The 18,364-nt window shown below is 39.1% G+C and overlaps 1 protein-coding gene across 2 annotated transcripts in view; it reads right to left on the bottom strand.

The window, feature by feature from the left end:
* The window catches only part of LOC128646058 (cytochrome b5), a 168,281-nt gene that overhangs the window by 50,713 nt on the left and 99,204 nt on the right, over positions 1-18,364 (bottom strand). For both annotated transcript variants that reach the window (XM_053699481.1, XM_053699480.1), the window contains exon 2: positions 5,906-6,034. In XM_053699481.1, the coding sequence (XP_053555456.1) occupies positions 5,906-6,034 (129 nt within the window). The remainder of the gene's footprint in view (positions 1-5,905; positions 6,035-18,364) is intronic.

Consider the following 18,364-nt stretch of genomic DNA (forward strand, 5'->3'; position numbering starts at 1 on the left):
AGGAATCATCTTGGGCATCATTGTCATTGTCACATAAATCACATTTATTTAAATGAGAAGGAACTCTGGCTTCCCCACATTCAGAACACAGTCTATCTGGTAGTTCAGACATGTTAAACAGGCATAAACTTGATAACAAAGTACAAAAAACGTTTTAAAATAAAACCGTTACTGTCACTTTAAATTTTAAACTGAACACACTTTATTACTGCAATTGCGAAAAAATATGAAGGAATTGTTCAAAATTCACCAAAATTTCACCACAGTGTCTTAAAGCCTTAAAAGTATTGCACCCCAAATTTGGAAGCTTTAACCCTTAAAATAACGGAACCGGAGCCGTTTTTAACTTTAACCCCTTTACAGTCCCTGGTATCTGCTTTGCTGAGACCCAACCAAGCCCAAAGGGGAATACGATACCAAATGACGCCTTCAGAAAGTCTTTTCTATGTATCAGAGCTCCTCACACATGCGACTGCATGTCATGCCTCTCAAAAACAAGTGCGCAACACCGGCGCGAAAATGAGATTAAATGATTCCTCAAGGCTAAATATGTGTTAATAATGAATCGATTTAGCCCAGAAAAAGTCTACAGTCTTAATAAGCCCTTGTGAAGCCCTTATTTACTATCTTAATAAACATGGCTTACCGGATCCCATAGGGAAAATGACAGCTTCCAGCATTACATCGTCTTGTTAGAATGTGTCATACCTCAAGCAGCAAGAGACTGCTCACTGTTCCCCCAACTGAAGTTAATTCCTCTCAACAGTCCTGTGTGGAACAGCCATGGATTTTAGTAACGGTTGCTAAAATCATTTTCCTCATACAAACAGAAATCTTCATCTCTTTTCTGTTTCTGAGTAAATAGTACATACCAGCACTATTTTAAAATAACAAACTCTTGATTGAATAATAAAAACTACAGTTAAACACTAAAAAACTCTAAGCCATCTCCGTGGAGATGTTGCCTGTACAACGGCAAAGAGAATGACTGGGGTAGGCGGAGCCTAGGAGGGATCATGTGACCAGCTTTGCTGGGCTCTTTGCCATTTCCTGTTGGGGAAGAGAATATCCCACAAGTAAGGATGACGCCGTGGACCGGACACACCTATGTTGGAGAAATATAAGTCTTCCAGACTCTATAATATATCTCTCGAGATACAGATTTACGAGCCTGTAACATAGTATTAATCACAGAGTCAGAGAAACCTCTTTGACCAAGAATCAAGCGTTCAATCTCCATACCTTTAAATTTAAGGATTTCAGATCCTGATGGAAAAAAGGACCTTGTGACAGAAGGTCTGGTCTTAACGGAAGAGTCCACGGTTGGCAAGAGGCCATCCGGACAAGATCCGCATACCAAAACCTGTGAGGCCATGCCGGAGCTACCAGCAGAACAAACGAGCATTCCTTCAGAATCTTGGAGATTACTCTTGGAAGAAGAACTAGAGGCGGAAAGATATAGGCAGGATGATACTTCCAAGGAAGTGATAATGCATCCACTGCCTCCGCCTGAGGATCCCGGGATCTGGACAGATACCTGGGAAGTTTCTTGTTTAGATGGGACGCCATCAGATCTATTTCTGGAAGTTCCCACATTTGAACAATCTGAAGAAATACCTCTGGGTGAAGAGACCATTCGCCCGGATGCAACGTTTGGCGACTGAGATAATCCGCTTCCCAATTGTCTACACCTGGGATATGAACCGCAGAGATTAGACAGGAGCTGGATTCCGCCCAAACCAAAATTCGAGATACTTCTTTCATAGCCAGAGGACTGTGAGTCCCTCCTTGATGATTGATGTATGCCACAGTTGTGACATTGTCTGTCTGAAAACAAATGAACGATTCTCTCTTCAGAAGAGGCCAAAACTGAAGAGCTCTGAAAATTGCACGGAGTTCCAAAATATTGATCGGTAATCTCACCTCCTGAGATTCCCAAACTCCTTGTGCCGTCAGAGATCCCTACACAGCTCCCCAACCTGTGAGACTTGCATCTGTTGAAATTACAGTCCAGGTCGGAAGCACAAAAGAAGCCCCCTGAATTAAACGATGGTGATCTGTCCACCATGTTAGAGAGTGTCGAACAATCGGTTTTAAAGATATTAATTGAGATATCTTCGTGTAATCCTTGCACCATTGCTTCAGCATACAGAGCTGAAGAGGTCGCATGTGAAAACGAGCAAAGGGGATCGCGTCCGATGCAGCAGTCATAAGACCTAGAATTTCCATGCATAAGGCTACCGAAGGGAATGATTGTGACTGAAGGTTTCGACAAGCTGCAATCAACTTTAGACGTCTCTTGTCTGTTAAAGACAGAGTCATGGACACTGAATCCATCTGGAAACCCAGAAAGGTTACCCTTGTCTGAGGAATCAAAGAACTTTTTGGTAAATTGATCCTCCAACCATGATCTTGAAGAAACAACACAAGTCGATTCGTATGAGATTCTGCTAAATGTAAAGACTGAGCAAGTACCAAGATATCGTCCAAATAAGGAAATACCACAATACCCTGTTCTCTGATTACAGACAGCAGGGCACCGAGAACCTTTGTAAAAATTCTTGGAGCTGTAGCTAGGCCAAACGGCAGAGCCACAAACTGGTAATGCTTGTCCAGAAACGAGAATCTCAGGAACTGATAATGATCTGGATGAATCGGAATATGCAGATATGCATCCTGTAAATCTATTGTGGACATATAATTCCCTTGCTGAACAAAAGGTAAGATAGTCCTTACAGTTACCATCTTGAACGTTGGTATCCTTACATAACGATTCAATATTTTTAGATCCAGAACTGGTCTGAAAGAATTCTCCTTCTTTGGTACAATGAAGAGATTTGAATAAAACCCCATCCCCTGTTCCGGAACTGGAACTGGCATAATTACTCCAGTCAACTCTAGATCTGAAACACATTTCAGAAATGCTTGAGCTTTTACTGGATTTACTGGGACACGGGAAAGAAAAAATCTCTTTGCAGGAGGTCTCAACTTGAAACCAATTCTGTACCCTTCTGAAACAATGCTCTGAATCCAAAGATTGTGAACAAAATTGATCCAAATTTCCTTGAAAAAACGTAACCTGCCCCCTACCAGCTGAGCTGGAATGAGGGCCGCACCTTCATGTGGACTTAGAAGCAGGCTTTGCCTTTCTAGCTGGCTTGGATTTATTCCAGACTGGAGATGGTCTCCAAACTGAAACTGCTCCTGAGGATGAAGGATCAGGCTTTTGTTCTTTGTTGAAACGAAAGGAACGAAAACGATTATTAGCCCTGTTTTTACCTTTAGATTTTTTATCCTGTGGTAAAAAAGTTCCTTTCCCACCAGTAACAGTTGAAATAATGGAATCCAACTGAGAACCAAATAATTTGTTACCCTGGAAAGAAATGGAAAGTAAAGTTGATTTAGAAGCCATATCAGCATTCCAAGTTTTAAGCCATAAAGCTCTTCTAGCTAAAATAGCTAGAGACATAAACCTGACATCAACTCTGATAATATCAAAAATGGCATCACAGATAAAATTATTAGCATGCTGTAGAAGAATAATAATATCATGAGAATCACGATGTGTTACTTGTTGCGCTAAAGTTTCCAACCAAAAAGTTGAAGCTGCAGCAACATCAGCCAAAGATATAGCAGGTCTAAGAAGATTACCTGAACACAGATAAGCTTTTCTTAGAAAGGATTCAATTTTCCTATCTAGAGGATCCTTAAACGAAGTACCATCTGACGTAGTAATAGTAGTACGTTTAGCAAGGGTAGAAATAGCCCCATCAACTTTAGGGATCTTGTCCCAAAATTCTAATCTGTCAGACGGCACAGGATATAATTGCTTAAAACGTTTAGAAGGAGTAAATGAATTACCCAAATTATCCCATTCGTTGGAAATTACTGCAGAAATAGCATTAGGAACAGGAAAAACTTCTGGAATAACCACAGGAGCTTTAAATACCTTATCTAAACGTTTAGAATTAGTATCAAGAGGACCAGAATCCTCTATTTCTAAAGCAATTAGTACTTCTTTAAGTAAAGAACGAATAAATTCCATTTTAAATAAATATGAAGATTTATCAGCATCAACCTCTGAGACAGAATCCTCTGAACCAGAGGAATCATCAGAAACAGAATGATGATGTTCATTTAAAAATTCATCTGTAGGGAGAGAAGTTTTAAAAGATTTTTTACGTTTACTAGAAGGAGAAATAACAGACATAGCCTTCTTTATGGATTCAGAAACAAAATCTCTTATATTATCAGGAACATTCTGCACCTTAGATGTTGAAGGAACTGCAACAGGCAATGGTACTTTACTAAAGGAAATATTATCTGCTTTAACAAGTTTGTCATGACAATCAATACAAACAACAGCTGGAGGAATAGCTACCAAAAGTTTACAGCAGATACACGTAGCTTTGGTAGATTCAGCACTTGACAGCGATTTTCCTGTAGTAACTTCTGACTCAGATGCAACGTGAGACATCTTGCAATATGTAAGAGAAAAAACAACATATATATAAAGCAAAATTGATCAAATTCCTTAAATGACAGTTTCAGGAATGGGAAAAAAATGCCAAAGAACAAGCTTCTAGCAACCAGAAGCAATAAAAAATGAGACTTAAATAATGTGGAGACAAAAGTGACGCCCATATTTTTTCGCGCCAAATAAGACGCCCACATTATTTGGCGCCTAAATGCTTTTTGGCGCCAAAAATGACGCCACATCCAGAACGCCGACATTTTTGGCGCAAAATAACGTCAAAAAATGACGCAACTTCCGGCGACACGTATGACGCCGGAAACGGAAATAGAATTTTTGCGCCAAAAAAGTCCGCGCCAAGAATGACGCAATAAAATGAAGCATTTTCAGCCCCCGCGAGCCTAACAGCCCACAGGGAAAAAGTCAAATTTTAAGGTAAGAAAAATGTTAAATTAAAATGCATTATCCCAAATATGAAACTGACTGTCTGAAAATAAGGAAAGTTGAACATTCTGAGTCAAGGCAAATAAATGTTTGAATACATATATTTAGAACTTTATAAACAAAGTGCCCAACCATAGCTAGGAGTGTCACAGAAAATAAGACTTACTTACCCCAGGACACTCATCTACATATAGCAGATAGCCAAACCAGTACTGAAACGAGAATCAGCAGAGGTAATGGTATATATAAGAGTATATCGTCGATCTGAAAAGGGAGGTAAGAGATTAATCTCTACGACCGATAACAGAGAACCTATGAAATAGACCCCTTAGAAGGAGATCACTGCATTCAATAGGCAATACTCTCCTCACATCCCTCTGACATTCACTGCACGCTGAGAGGAAAACCGGGCTCCAACTTGCTGCGGAGCGCATATCAACGTAGAATCTAGCACAAACTTACTTCACCACCTCCATCGGAGGCAAAGTTTGTAAAACTGAATTGTGGGTGTGGTGAGGGGTGTATTTATAGGCATTTTGAGGTTTGGGAAACTTTGCCCCTCCTGGTAGGAATGTATATCCCATACGTCACTAGCTCATGGACTCTTGCTAATTACATGAAAGAAAATTAACCAGAGCTCTGAGGATGCGGTAATCATTCTAGTGTAAATTGCGATCGCGTTTACTTTCAACTCTTAATACCAGCGGTAAACCCGATTAGTGCAAACACCCACGATAAACCCCTTATTGCTTGTGCTTAACTGTTAGTGCTCCACTCATTATCTGGCCCTAAAAGTACAGTATAGCACTTTTATGAATTTGAGGACCACATGTGCAGAACTCTAGATGATACGGATTGCCCATCACTGCATTATGGTCTTAATAATGCTTCAGTAAAATATGATAATTTGTATTATTAATTATAGCTATCCGCTGATTATATTGTTTTCTAGGAAACAGTGATCGAGTTTTGGAAGTAATGACTTACTGGATGCAAGTCTCCAATGTAGTACTGTTTCAGCATTTCCCGAGCATCAATAGAGTGGCCCACATCTTCAAAGCTTTCTGTGGCATCATATCCTGCCTGTTCAAAAAGAACTTCCTCCCCGCCTGGGTGCTGTAAAAAAAACACAGAGAACATATATATTGGACAACATTTCAGAGAAAAACACAACTGGCAATTACTATCAGTTTCAGTGGGCCGTATCTTGGTTTATGTGACTGTGACATACATAGCTCATGCGCTATAATATTGTTATAATTATTTATTGTTATGATCAAGATAGGCAAAATAAAGCTTAGATGCGAGAGTTGAACGTATATCTATAGTGCTCTGAAGCAGACGTTACTCAAATGGCCAATTCCTTTCTGCATATACCTCAACACAACCATAATATATCCAATCCTACAAAACATATCTAAACAGACTAACATGTCCAAATGAACTCTGATTTTATTGTACTGGGAACAGATTTTAAACCAACGAATATTCAAATGCCATAGAGAAGGACTCACTTATGAGGTTTGCCCTGAGGTGAGCTAATATGATTTGCCCAGACCACAGGGTATTGTTTTCTCTAGATTACTGTGGCAAGCCAAGTCTACAGCAGACCAAACCTATGAAGGGACTGCAAACTTCAGTTGCTTAACAAGTCAGACTAGCTTCCCTCTGAGTGAACATGCTCACACAGGCAGTTACTTAATTAGCCTATTCACATATTAAGTCCTTCAGCCAGATGTGATGCATTCCTTGTATTATATAACAGAGAAAAGGTCAACACGCTCACTGTGTTTGAAAACCCAAGAGCAGATTAGACAGCAAGAGGTTGCAGAATAATTTGCATTATATTTGTATATTGTGCCACTGGAAAGTATTAGTCCTACTATAGTGAAAGAGAAAAACAACAGTGCATACTCCGATTCAAGGAAGAATCATTACATTTATTATTATAATTCTGAGTTTACTATTGCACTTACAAGATAAAAGTAATATATACAGCATGTCACCACAATTGTGTCTCATCTAGGCTTTCATAATCATTCTCACTCAAAAATAACAGACTCTGGATATTACAACGTGACCGCTTACCTAAGGTATAACACCGGAGATAGAGCTAACATGATGGAGACGGTCCGATCCCATAATGGGAACATTCGATAACAGTATTTTCTACAGAGGCAATTGTGTTAACATGCTGTATATTTACCTTGTAAATGCAATAGTAAACAAAGGATTTTAATAACAAATGTAATGATTCTTTCTTGAATCAGATTATGAACTGTTGTTTTTCTCTTTCAATATAGTAGGACTAATACTTTCCAGTGGCAAAACAGTTTCACCTTCCTACGATTTGAACCTTGTATACCATAGCTGCAGTCCGTAGGAAGGATCTTGTTAAGAAACAAAATTTATGCTTACCTAATAGATTTATTTATTTCCGGATATGGTGAGTCCACAATGTCCTCAATCACTAGTGGGAATATCACTCCTGGCCAGCAGGAGGAGGCAAAGAGCACCACAGCAAAGCTGTTAAAGGGACAGTAAAGGTTCAGAATAATGTTATATAATTCTGCACACAGTGCAGAATTATATAACATTATTTAAGCGGTAACTTCAAAAATGTAAAAATATTTTACATTTTTGAAGTTTCCACTTAAATAATGTTCTATGTGTGCAGAATTATATAACATTATTCTGAACCTTTACTGTCCCTTTAAATATCACTTCCCTTTCCACAAACCCCAGTCATTTGACTGAAGGGAAATGGAAAAAGGAACAATACAAAGGTGTAGAGGTGCCTGACATTTAGTCAAAAATAACTGTCTTAATAAAAAGGGTGATGTCGTGGACTCACCATATCCGGAAATAAATAAAATGTATCAGGTAAGCATAAATTTTGTTTTCTTTTTTAAGATATGGTGAGTCCACAACGTCCTCAATTACTAGTGGGAACCAATACCCAAGCTAGAGGACACATATGACAAGGGAGGGAAAACAAGACGGGCAGACCTAAACAGAAGGCACCACCGCTTGAAGAACCTTTCTCCCAAAAGAAGCCTCAGACAAGACAAAAGATCAAATTTTGGAAAATATGCAAAGAAGACCAAGTTGCAGACTAGCAAATCTGATCCACAGAAGCTTCATCTTGACAGCTCTCGTGGAATAAGCTGTAATTCTCTTAGGAGGCTGATGACTAGCCGTCTCATAAATAAAACGAATTATACTTCTCCATCAAAGGGAAAGAGAAGTAGCAGTAGCTTTCTGACCCTTACGCTTTCCTGAGAAGCAACAAACAGGACAGAAGACTGGTGAAAATTCTTAGTCACCTGTAGGTAGATTTTAGAGCACGCACAACATCCAGGTTGTGCACAAATGTTCCTTATGAGAAGAAGGATTAGGACATAATAAAGGAACAATTTCCTAAGTAATAGTTCTATCAAAACCACTTTAGGAAGAAAACCCAACTTAGAACGAAGAACCGCCTTATCAACAAGAAAGATAAGATAAGGCGAAACACACTGCAAAGCCGAGAGTTCCGAAACTCTCTGAGCAGAAGAGATAGCAAAAAGAAACAAAACCTTCCAAGATAATAACTTAATAGCTATGGAATGCAAAGACTCAAACGGAGCCTGCTACAAAAACTAAAAGAACAAGATTAAAGCTCCAAGGAGGAGCAATAGATTTAAACACAGGTCTGATGCTAACCCGGGCCTGACAAAAAGATCACACATCTGGCGCATCCAGTAGACACTTGTGTAACAAAATCGATAATGCAGAAATCTGACTCTTCAGAATACTGACTGACAAACCTGTCTCCAGACCTTCCTGGAGAAAAGACAAAATCTTAAGAATCCTGACCCTACTCCAAGAGTAGCCTTTGGATTCACACCAATAAAAAGGTATTTACGCCATATCTTATGGTAAATCTTTCTAGTAACAGGCTTGCGAGCCTGAATCACGGACTCATTGACCGACTCAGAAAAACCACGCTTAGACAGAACTAAGTGTTCAATCTCCAAGCAGACAGCTTCAGAGAAACGAGATTTGGATGAAAGAATGGACCCTGAGTTAGAAGGTCCTTCCTCAGAGGCAACCTCCAAGGGGGAAAAGATGACATCTTCACTAGGTCTGCATAACAGATCCTGCGAGGCCATGCAGGAGCTATTAGAATTACTGATGCTCTCTCCTGTTTAATATGAGCAATAACTTGTGGAAGGAGTTCAAATGGAGGAAACAGGTATGCTAGCTAGACTGAAAGCCCTGGGAACCGCCAAAGCATCTATCAGAGCGGCCTGCGGATTTCTTGACCTTGAACCGTACCTTGAAAGCTTGACGCCATTAGATCCAACTCCGGCACCCCCATTTGAGGGTTAACCTGGAGAACACCTCCGGATGGAGAGCCCACTCCCCGGATGAAATGTCTATCTGCTCAGGTCCCAGTTGTCCACTCCTGGAATGTGGATGGCAGATAGACAACAATTGTGAGCTTCCGCCCACTAAATAATCCGAGCCACCTCCTTCATGGCTAAGGAATCCTGAATTCCTCCCTGGTGGTTGATGTAAGCCACTGAGGTGATTTTGTGCGACTTGAACCTGAAAAACCGGGCTAATGACAACTAAGGCCAAGCCATCAGAGCATTGTAAATCGCTCTCAACTCCAAGATGTTTATGGAGACAACAGATTCCTCTCGAGTCCATAGTCCTTGTGCTTTTAACAAGTCCCAGACTGCTCCCCAGCCCAGCAGGCTGGCAACCATAATCACAATCACCAAAGAAGGTCTCCGGAAGCATGTTTCCCGAGACAGATGCTCCTGAGAAAACTACCATGAAAGAGAGTCTCTTGTGGACTGATCTAAATCTATCTTCTGAGACAGATCCGAATGGTCTCCGTTCCATAGTCTGAGCATGCATAACTGCAGAACTATCAGACGGAAACAAGCAAAAAGAATGATGTCCATGGAAGCAACCATCGGACCAATTACCTCCATACCTTGAGCCACTGATGGCCGAACAGTAGACTGCAGAGAGAGGCAAGAGGAAAGAATCTTTGATTTTCTAACCTCTGTCAGAAATATTTTCAGAGATAGGGAAACTATTATGGTCCCTAAGAAAACTACCCCTGTAGCTGGAATAAGGGAACTCTTTTTCAGTTTCAATTTTAATCCGGGAGAACGTAGAAAAGACAACAACATCTCTGTTGAGAATTTGCTAGTTGAAGGATGGCACCTGAACCAATATGTCGGCCAGAAATGCGCCACTGCAATTCCCCAAAACTTAAGTACTGCCAAGAGAGTCTCCAGAACCTTTGAGAAAATTCTGGGAGTTGTGGCAAGGCCAAAGGAAAAAGCCACAAATGGAAAGTGTTTGTCCAGAAAGGCAAATCTCAGGAACTTGAAGATAGGCGTCCTTCAGGTCTATGGTAGTCAGGAACTGACCCTCTTAGACCAAAGGAAAAATGGAACGAATGGTTTCCATCTTGAATGATGGTACCCTGAGAAAACTTGTCAAGACACTTAGGTCTAGAATAGGACAAAAAGTTCCCTCTTTTTGGGAATCCTAACAGGTTTGAATAAAATCCTAGACCATTACAGTAACTGGTACTATCACTCCCAGGGAGAAAAATCCCAAACACAATTCAAAAATGCCTCTCTTTTATCTGGACTGCAGATAAACTTGAGATGAGGAACCTGCTTTGGAAAGAAAGGTCTTGAATTCTATTTGGAAACCCTGAGATACTACGTCCACAGCCTATCTGGGACATCTCGTATCCTGAAGAAAATAGTTTACTAGATTTCTTAGGGTTGACAACGTCAGGCGTATCGGAGTCGTCCAAGGTAGCCAAAAACTCCCATAACAATATACAGAGGTGTTCAAGCTTAAACTGAAAGATACTACTTCAGCATCAGATGAAGGAATTACACTATCCGAATCTGAGATTTCACCCTCAAAGGCTACCGATATATCCTCCTCATCAGACCTGTGAGGAAGGGCAACCTGAGTAGCAGCAGGTGGAACAGAAACCTTACTATCTGAATCTCTAATTTTCCTCTTGCGATTTCCCTTTAATATAGGAAAAGCAGATAATGCCACAGATACTGCTGAACATACCTAGGCAGCAATGTCTGCTGGCAAATAAAATCCACCAGGAGATTTAGAGGAACCACAGGGCACTGCATGTGACACCATGAAGGCTTAGGACGTGTAAGGAGAAAGCTGTGGTATTTAGTAGATTTAATAGACTTGAGTGAGTCTTGAAAAGGCCTCGCTGTAGGCTGAAACGCTTAGACATCTCCTGTGAATAACATACCAGCCCGAGTTTTTTGTTTAATTACGGTGAGCACAATTCTAATTATAATCACCTTATTGTAATTGCTTTGTGCAGTATTTTGTTCTCTCTTTTTTTCCATAGATTTTTTTTCCAGTATCGGACACCACCTCTTTTTCACTTTGGATCTCAACATTTGGACTGTACCTAGTCTATGTAACAGACCGCTTTATTTATTCTTTGTCCGTGACAAACTTTGGAACAAACTATTTCCCCATACTGGGGACTCTCACTTGGATTTAACTTTGGGACACTTCACCAACTCCTCACTTAAGAATCAGAATCAGTTTTGGGACACTACATACAGCTCTATTTTCCCCCCTCCCCCCTTTTTTGGGACACTAGTTTTCTTTATCGTCTTATTTTTTCAGATTGGCCAATCCTTTTCTATTACGGTTTTATTGCACGATTGTAGCCGTGCCTGTATCATCAAATTGTGTTCTATCTGTATATGACTCATATTTGCATATGATTCATGTCTAAGCCCTTTCTATTTTTTATTTGTTTTATATAATAAATACTACATATGTAATTAATATTCTCATATATAGCGTACACTAGGAGAGATCATATCCTTGTTTCTGTAATATGCACAACTATTATTATTAGCTCTGTTTGCTTATACTATTTTCTTTTTAGTCTGTGTGCCTATATTGATTGTATTGTTGTATTCCCCACCACAAATTTAATTTGATTAGCTCACAGTTACTATTGTTGCAATACTTTATCCATCACATTGCTTGAATTACATATTTCCAATTAACTTTTCCCAACCCACCTATCTGCATTCAGTTTATCTGCACTTAATTTGCACTCGCACTCAATTTATTTTCTCAAGTATACTTAAGCCTCATCTTGAGGCGCTCCTTCACCTCTACATCTACTTCATATTTCTGAACATTTTTATTAGGCTATTGTTCTTTTATGAAGTGAGCATGTATACATTATCATAATCTTGGAGCTGTCCTCTATGCACTTTCCCCGAAAGCTGTGGTATTGCCTGAACAGCATCATCCTGAGAGACATCAGGCTCAGAAAAATAAAAAAAGGAATTTTCCTTTAAAACAAACTTCTCATTTAAATAGGAGAAACAAAGGTTTATAATTCGAGGCAGAGCAGATGTATGTCCATAGGAACAGAGCTCTTAACTCCGTGAACAAACTTCAAAGAAACAAGCACAAAAATGAAACATGTTAATTGTGCTGTCACTTTAATCATATAAAAATGGCGTAGGACATACGAGGCAATAATACACAGGAACAGACCCTTGTTCCAAAGTAAGATAAAAAAAAAAAAAAATGCCCATATTATATATTAAGGACTTTCCCATAATATATGCACTGTCACTTAAAGAACTTGCCAAGAGTATATTTAAGAGACCGTAAGAGAGCTTATCCATGACCGTTGAACCACACAGGTCCCAAACGGTTTAAAGGTACACTTGACAATAGCCCCTCAGACTGAGTCTCTAACACTCAGGGACAGAAGCCAACATCACCGCTCCATTCTCAGACAGATAAGAAAACGGTGTCATATGACCAGACTCAGCAACCTGCTAAAAATGGCGCTGCTCCGTTCATGAGGCTTCAGAACGAAGGAGGAGTCAAAATGGCAAACAGAAACAGAGCGCCTAATTACAGTTACAACTCTACTTACTAATAAAATACCAAAAAAAACAAACAAAAAAAAAACGGTCAGCACTGCTCCGACTAGGAGCGGAGGAGATTAGGGGGAGACACAAAATCGGTCTGAGGAGTAAACTGTGCTTTCAACAAAGCGCACTCTTTCAGAGCCCTCCTCAAGATACAGATACTATGTGCAACATCATCCCTTGCAGGGACCATTAAACAAAGTGAAGTTTCAAACACTTATCAGTCCAGAAACAATCCGCAGCCAAATCTGCCAATTATAAAAATAAAAATGAGCTCCACATAACTGGCTAACCCCTTCATCACCAATAAGGGGGAAACAGTCTCTCTCACATAATCTTGCCACATCAAGTGCCTGCACACTGCCATAATAATATCCTCCCTAGGATATATCTTGTCACAATTAATGTTTGCAGATCCTTTAAAGTGCACAGTCTCCCATACTTAGAAGACAAAAGGGCACTTACCTGTATCTAGCCGTCCGGCAGGAAAACAGCTTACACGATGTGAGAGGATGCCACTCCTCACAGTGACATGTAGAAAAAAGAAAGAACAGAGTAAACCTACTCTGGCTTTCTTTGCCATGGGCAGCAAAGATGTTAGGAAAACGCAGCAAGGCCCACCTTACAAGTTCCTAAATGCTTTAAAGCCACCACTACCCTAATGAAGAGATTAATGTGGATTACGGCTAGACCCAAAAATCTTGCTTGTAGCGAAAGAAATCCACTTTTCTTCAGACACCAAAACGTCACCTCCTCCATACACCAAGGCAAAAAGAATGACTGTGGTTTGTTTGAAGGAAAGTGATACTTAACAGCTTTGCTGTGGTGATCTTTGCCTACTCTTGCTGACTAGGAGTGATTTTCCCACTAGTAATTGAGGATGTCGTGAACTCACCATATCTTAGGAAAGAAAAGACAATTTTACAGCATTACAGGAGACAGTGAGATTTTGCTGATTACGGACTACTTCTACAGTTTATTGATAAATACTGTTATAAGCAGACATTCTCTATACATATGATGTAATATAGAACCTTCGGAGATATTTTTTAATTGAATATGGTTATTGTTATACTGCAGTATTACCCTTTGTTTAGGGTACATATTGTAACTTTTTTAATAATACATATACTTAAAAACATTGAATGTATGGTATGGGTGCTGTGGTCTAATGGTAAGGTTGACTGCCTCACAATCTAAAGGACGCGAGTTTGAACCCAACCTCAGCTATGTATTTTGTAATTATATCCATCTAGGTTTTATATATACAAAATATGTTATTTTAGTTTGTATTAAGTTTTTTTTTAAAAAGATTATATATCACTGCATAAATTTAATAATAATTTATAAGGGGCGGCTGCAGTTTAATGGCTAAGATAACGGCCTCATAACAGAATAGCAGCGAGTTCGATTCTGACTGCGGCAAAATATTTTAAACACTTTAATTATTTTGCCTTAAGTTAAAGTTTTACGATTTTGTTGGTTTATAAGCATATACAGATTTTAATAGTGTATTAATTTAATTATTACAACAAGTGGTATACTTCAAATGTATAACGAAATATTTGAAAAATACAAATTTGTTGATTGTAGACAAAATGACATCAAATGTATGCAGGGTTAACTGAATCAATTCAAATCAGGACACCTGTGCAAGTAAGGGGATATATAAGGAGCATATTTATATACTCTTGAAAAAGTTTCTGGCATAGAAACGAAACGTACGTAGAGAAGTTCTGTTTTTAAAGTTATTGTCTCAGGGAGGCTACCAGGGCTCAGATGTTGTGGGCACCTATTGGGTGAGCTGAGAGACATAGATTTGTAAGTTTTTATATTTTATTTCACAATAAACGTGTTATACTTTAAACACTGGAGTGGTATCCCTTCCATGTTTGATTGTGGACTGCCGTGGGAAAGTGAAACAATCTCTCCGGTTGGACAGGCTTTCCAGATGTCACTGAGGGAGGTTATCTGAGGAACAAACTCCATGGTTGTATACAACCTGATGCGCACATCATACAGAACGATCCTGTGAGTAATACCCAGGGAAGGGGGTTTTGATAATTGATAACTACCAAACAGATTACACTTAGAGCGTGCTGCTCTTCTCTTTCTTCATATTTTTCTACATATTTTAACTATTGAAATAAGGAACATTGTAGCAGCGCTATTTTTATTCTTTTTTTTTTAGTCTTTTAAACTATTATTCCTACTACCATAAATTTCAAAGTATAATCCAAAAGTGAAGTGACACCTAAATGTATGCTGATACAAGAAAAGGGGGTGATGAAATATTGAAAATGTGCAATGGTATTTAAAGGGCAAGTAGAAATGACATTTGTAATAAGTTAGGACATGTCATTTATGGATTAGGGCCCGACTAGCTATGGGGTCAGTCAGTCACAATCATTTACAAACTCTATCAAATTGCATCAGAAAATCATCATTAAAGTCTATGGAGATTTTTGTAGATAACTCAGTTTTTCTAAAAGATTGTGATTAAAGCCTATGTGTTTCATCTACCACACCAGTGGGAACAATGTCAATGATTAGTTATATGACAGTTGCCCCCAATTGCCTCATTGATGATTTTCTGTTTAGCAGCTGCAAGCACGACTTTACTTATGTATTTAAACCCTCTGCCGAGGTTAAACACATAATTATCTAGGGTCACTAATGCAAATGAATTTGAGTTAGTAAAATTTAGTGTTCAAATATTTCAGAATATCAAATTACAGATGAGCAAATATGTTATTCTGACATGTTCTGAACAGTCTTTAAATAAATAAATACTTTTTCCCCTAAGAGCTAAGGACTTTGCAAAATAATTTTTAAAGCTCCTATATATATATATCTGGTGGTAAGATCTAAAACACAGGTAGATAAATCCAAGAATCCTATTAAGCCAATTTTGACAAATAAACAGCCACTAAATGTTGAGCAACATAGGGTTAAGGAGCAGGTTTTTCAGGTAGACACGATACAAACCAAAGGGGGAGGAGGGCAGAAAAAGCCCCAACCTCAGAGAGGGAGAGACAAATATTTGCTCAGGAAGACAACGATTCCAAAACAATAAAACAAATGGATGTGATTAATATTTCTTCACATACTTTGAGTGATTTGGAAACAAAGGTGCTTAAACTTGGTTTAAATTTCAGTCCAACTAGGAATTTTGATCTCTTCCAGACCATCCTTGATGTAAATAAGTTTGTAAGACAGCTTACACTTAAAAAACACTATTCAGAATCAGTTGATTCTGTTACAGATATGAGAACCAGGGATGGTCTGGAGGAGATACATCTCCTAAACTTTGAGGACACACGTAGTATGTTAACTCTAAGGACACTAGACAGCACTGACACACTTGATACTCCATATGAACATGCAAAAGGACAGCTTACTAACACTAAATCTAACTTTTATCCCATTCAAACAAGGGGTAAACAGTTGGAATTGTTCCATAAGCGTGTATTGGAGGACCTTACTGTACTCTCAGAGAATAATACCCATATTGGATCTAATCTCAATTTTAAAGAAAGGGAGGCTCTTAGGTCATTGCAGTCAAACAGTTCACTGGTCATAAAAAATTCTGACAAAGGTGGCAGCGTCGTTGTTATGGACAGAAGTTCATATGTATTGGAAGCACAACGACAACTGGGTGACTGCAATGTCTATGTGGAACTTTCCTTCAATCCCACTGCTAGGTTCCAGAGGGAGCTTATGTCATTGGTGGATGATGGTGTGGAAATAGGCATTTTAGACAGAAAAACAGCTACCATACTGAATGTAAAGGATCCTGTTTTGCCTATTTTCCACCATCTTCCAAAAATACATAAAGGCCTGGAAAATGTGAAAGGTCGCCCGATTGTGGCGGGGATAGGCTCTCTATTGGAGCCTATGTCAGAGTGGCTTGACACTTACTTACAGCCCCTTGTTAGGAAGTTACCCAGCTACATCAGAGACACAACACATGTTTTGAGGCTTATGGAAACGGTAGAACATTTGCCTAATCAAAAATGGTTGACTGTAGATGTGGTCTCTTTGTATTCAGCAATTCCTCATAACAAGGGGCTGGAAGCTATTAAATTTTTCCTAGATACTGAAACCGATCTAAGCGAGGTTCATAGGGGCTTTATTCTGAGAGTGACAGAATTCCTTTTAAGCCACAATTATTTTATGTTTGAGGGGGTTTTCTTTCTACAGAGGCGTGGAACAGCCATGGGGGCCAAATTTGCGCCCTCATACGCCAACCTACTTATGGGTTGGTGGGAGCTGTTCCACGTCTTTGCGGATGATAACCCTTTCATAAGTAATATATCTTTTTATAGGAGGTTCATAGACGATCTCTTGTTCATTTGGCAAGGAGATGAAAATTCTATAAACAATTTTGTGCGAACCCTCAATACAAATGATATGGGCATTGAATTTACACATAATTGTCATGCATCTGAGATCGTCTTTTTGGATCTCCTGTTAAGGTTTGATGGCTTAACTGGAAAGGTCAGTACTACATTACATCGTAAACCAATTGCAGGCAACTGTCTCCTGCATGCACACAGTAACCACCCTCCACATGTGTACAAAGGTATAGTCAAAGGGCAGTTCCTGAGGGCACGAAGAAATTGTAGCCTAGACCAAGATTTTGAAAAAGAATCTAAAGATCTAGTGTCACGTTTTGTGGAGAGAGGATATAATAGGAATATGGTTGATAAGGTGTCCAAGGAAGTTGCTACTCTGGATAGGGGGCAAATGCTTGGTGGGACCAAGTGGAGACCTGAACGTAAGGGTCTAAAATTTATCACCAAATATTCGAATCAATTCTCTGAAGTTTGCAACATTGTCAAAAAATATATGCCCATTTTATATGGGGATGATACCTTGAAGCATATAGTTGACAAAGGTTGTGAATTTATATATTCTAAAAACTTGACAATTGGTAACATGCTCTCACCTAGCATGCTCCCAGACCAAGGTCCACGGAGTTCATGGTTAAATACTATGGGGACTTACAAATGTGGTAAGTCTCTTTGTAAACCATGTAAATACTTAAAGCAAGGGAATGGCTTTGAATCGTATGTAACTAACGAATCATTCACCACTAGGGGATGTGTAAAATGTTCTTCAACATTTGTAATCTATTTGGTTGAATGTACTCAACATAGATTGCAGTATGTTGGGTTAACTACCCGGGACATACGCACTAGGATTAAGGAGCATTTGGGATATATCTCAAATGATATCCATTGTTCGGCACTCTCCAGACACTTTATTGAAGTACACGGGAAAAATGTTGATATGTTTAAATGGAACGCAATTGAAGCGATTTGCAAGCCACGAAGAGGGGGCAGCAAACAAAAAATACTTGAAAGACAAGAAATCTATTGGATCCATAGACTAAAAACATTGGTCCCGTGTGGATTCAATTCACAATTTGATGTAATCAATTATTGGGAATGACCCATTTATAATT

The sequence above is a fragment of the Bombina bombina genome, chromosome 1 (genome assembly GCF_027579735.1).
Source record: "Bombina bombina isolate aBomBom1 chromosome 1, aBomBom1.pri, whole genome shotgun sequence".
Lineage (NCBI taxonomy): Eukaryota > Metazoa > Chordata > Amphibia > Anura > Bombinatoridae > Bombina > Bombina bombina.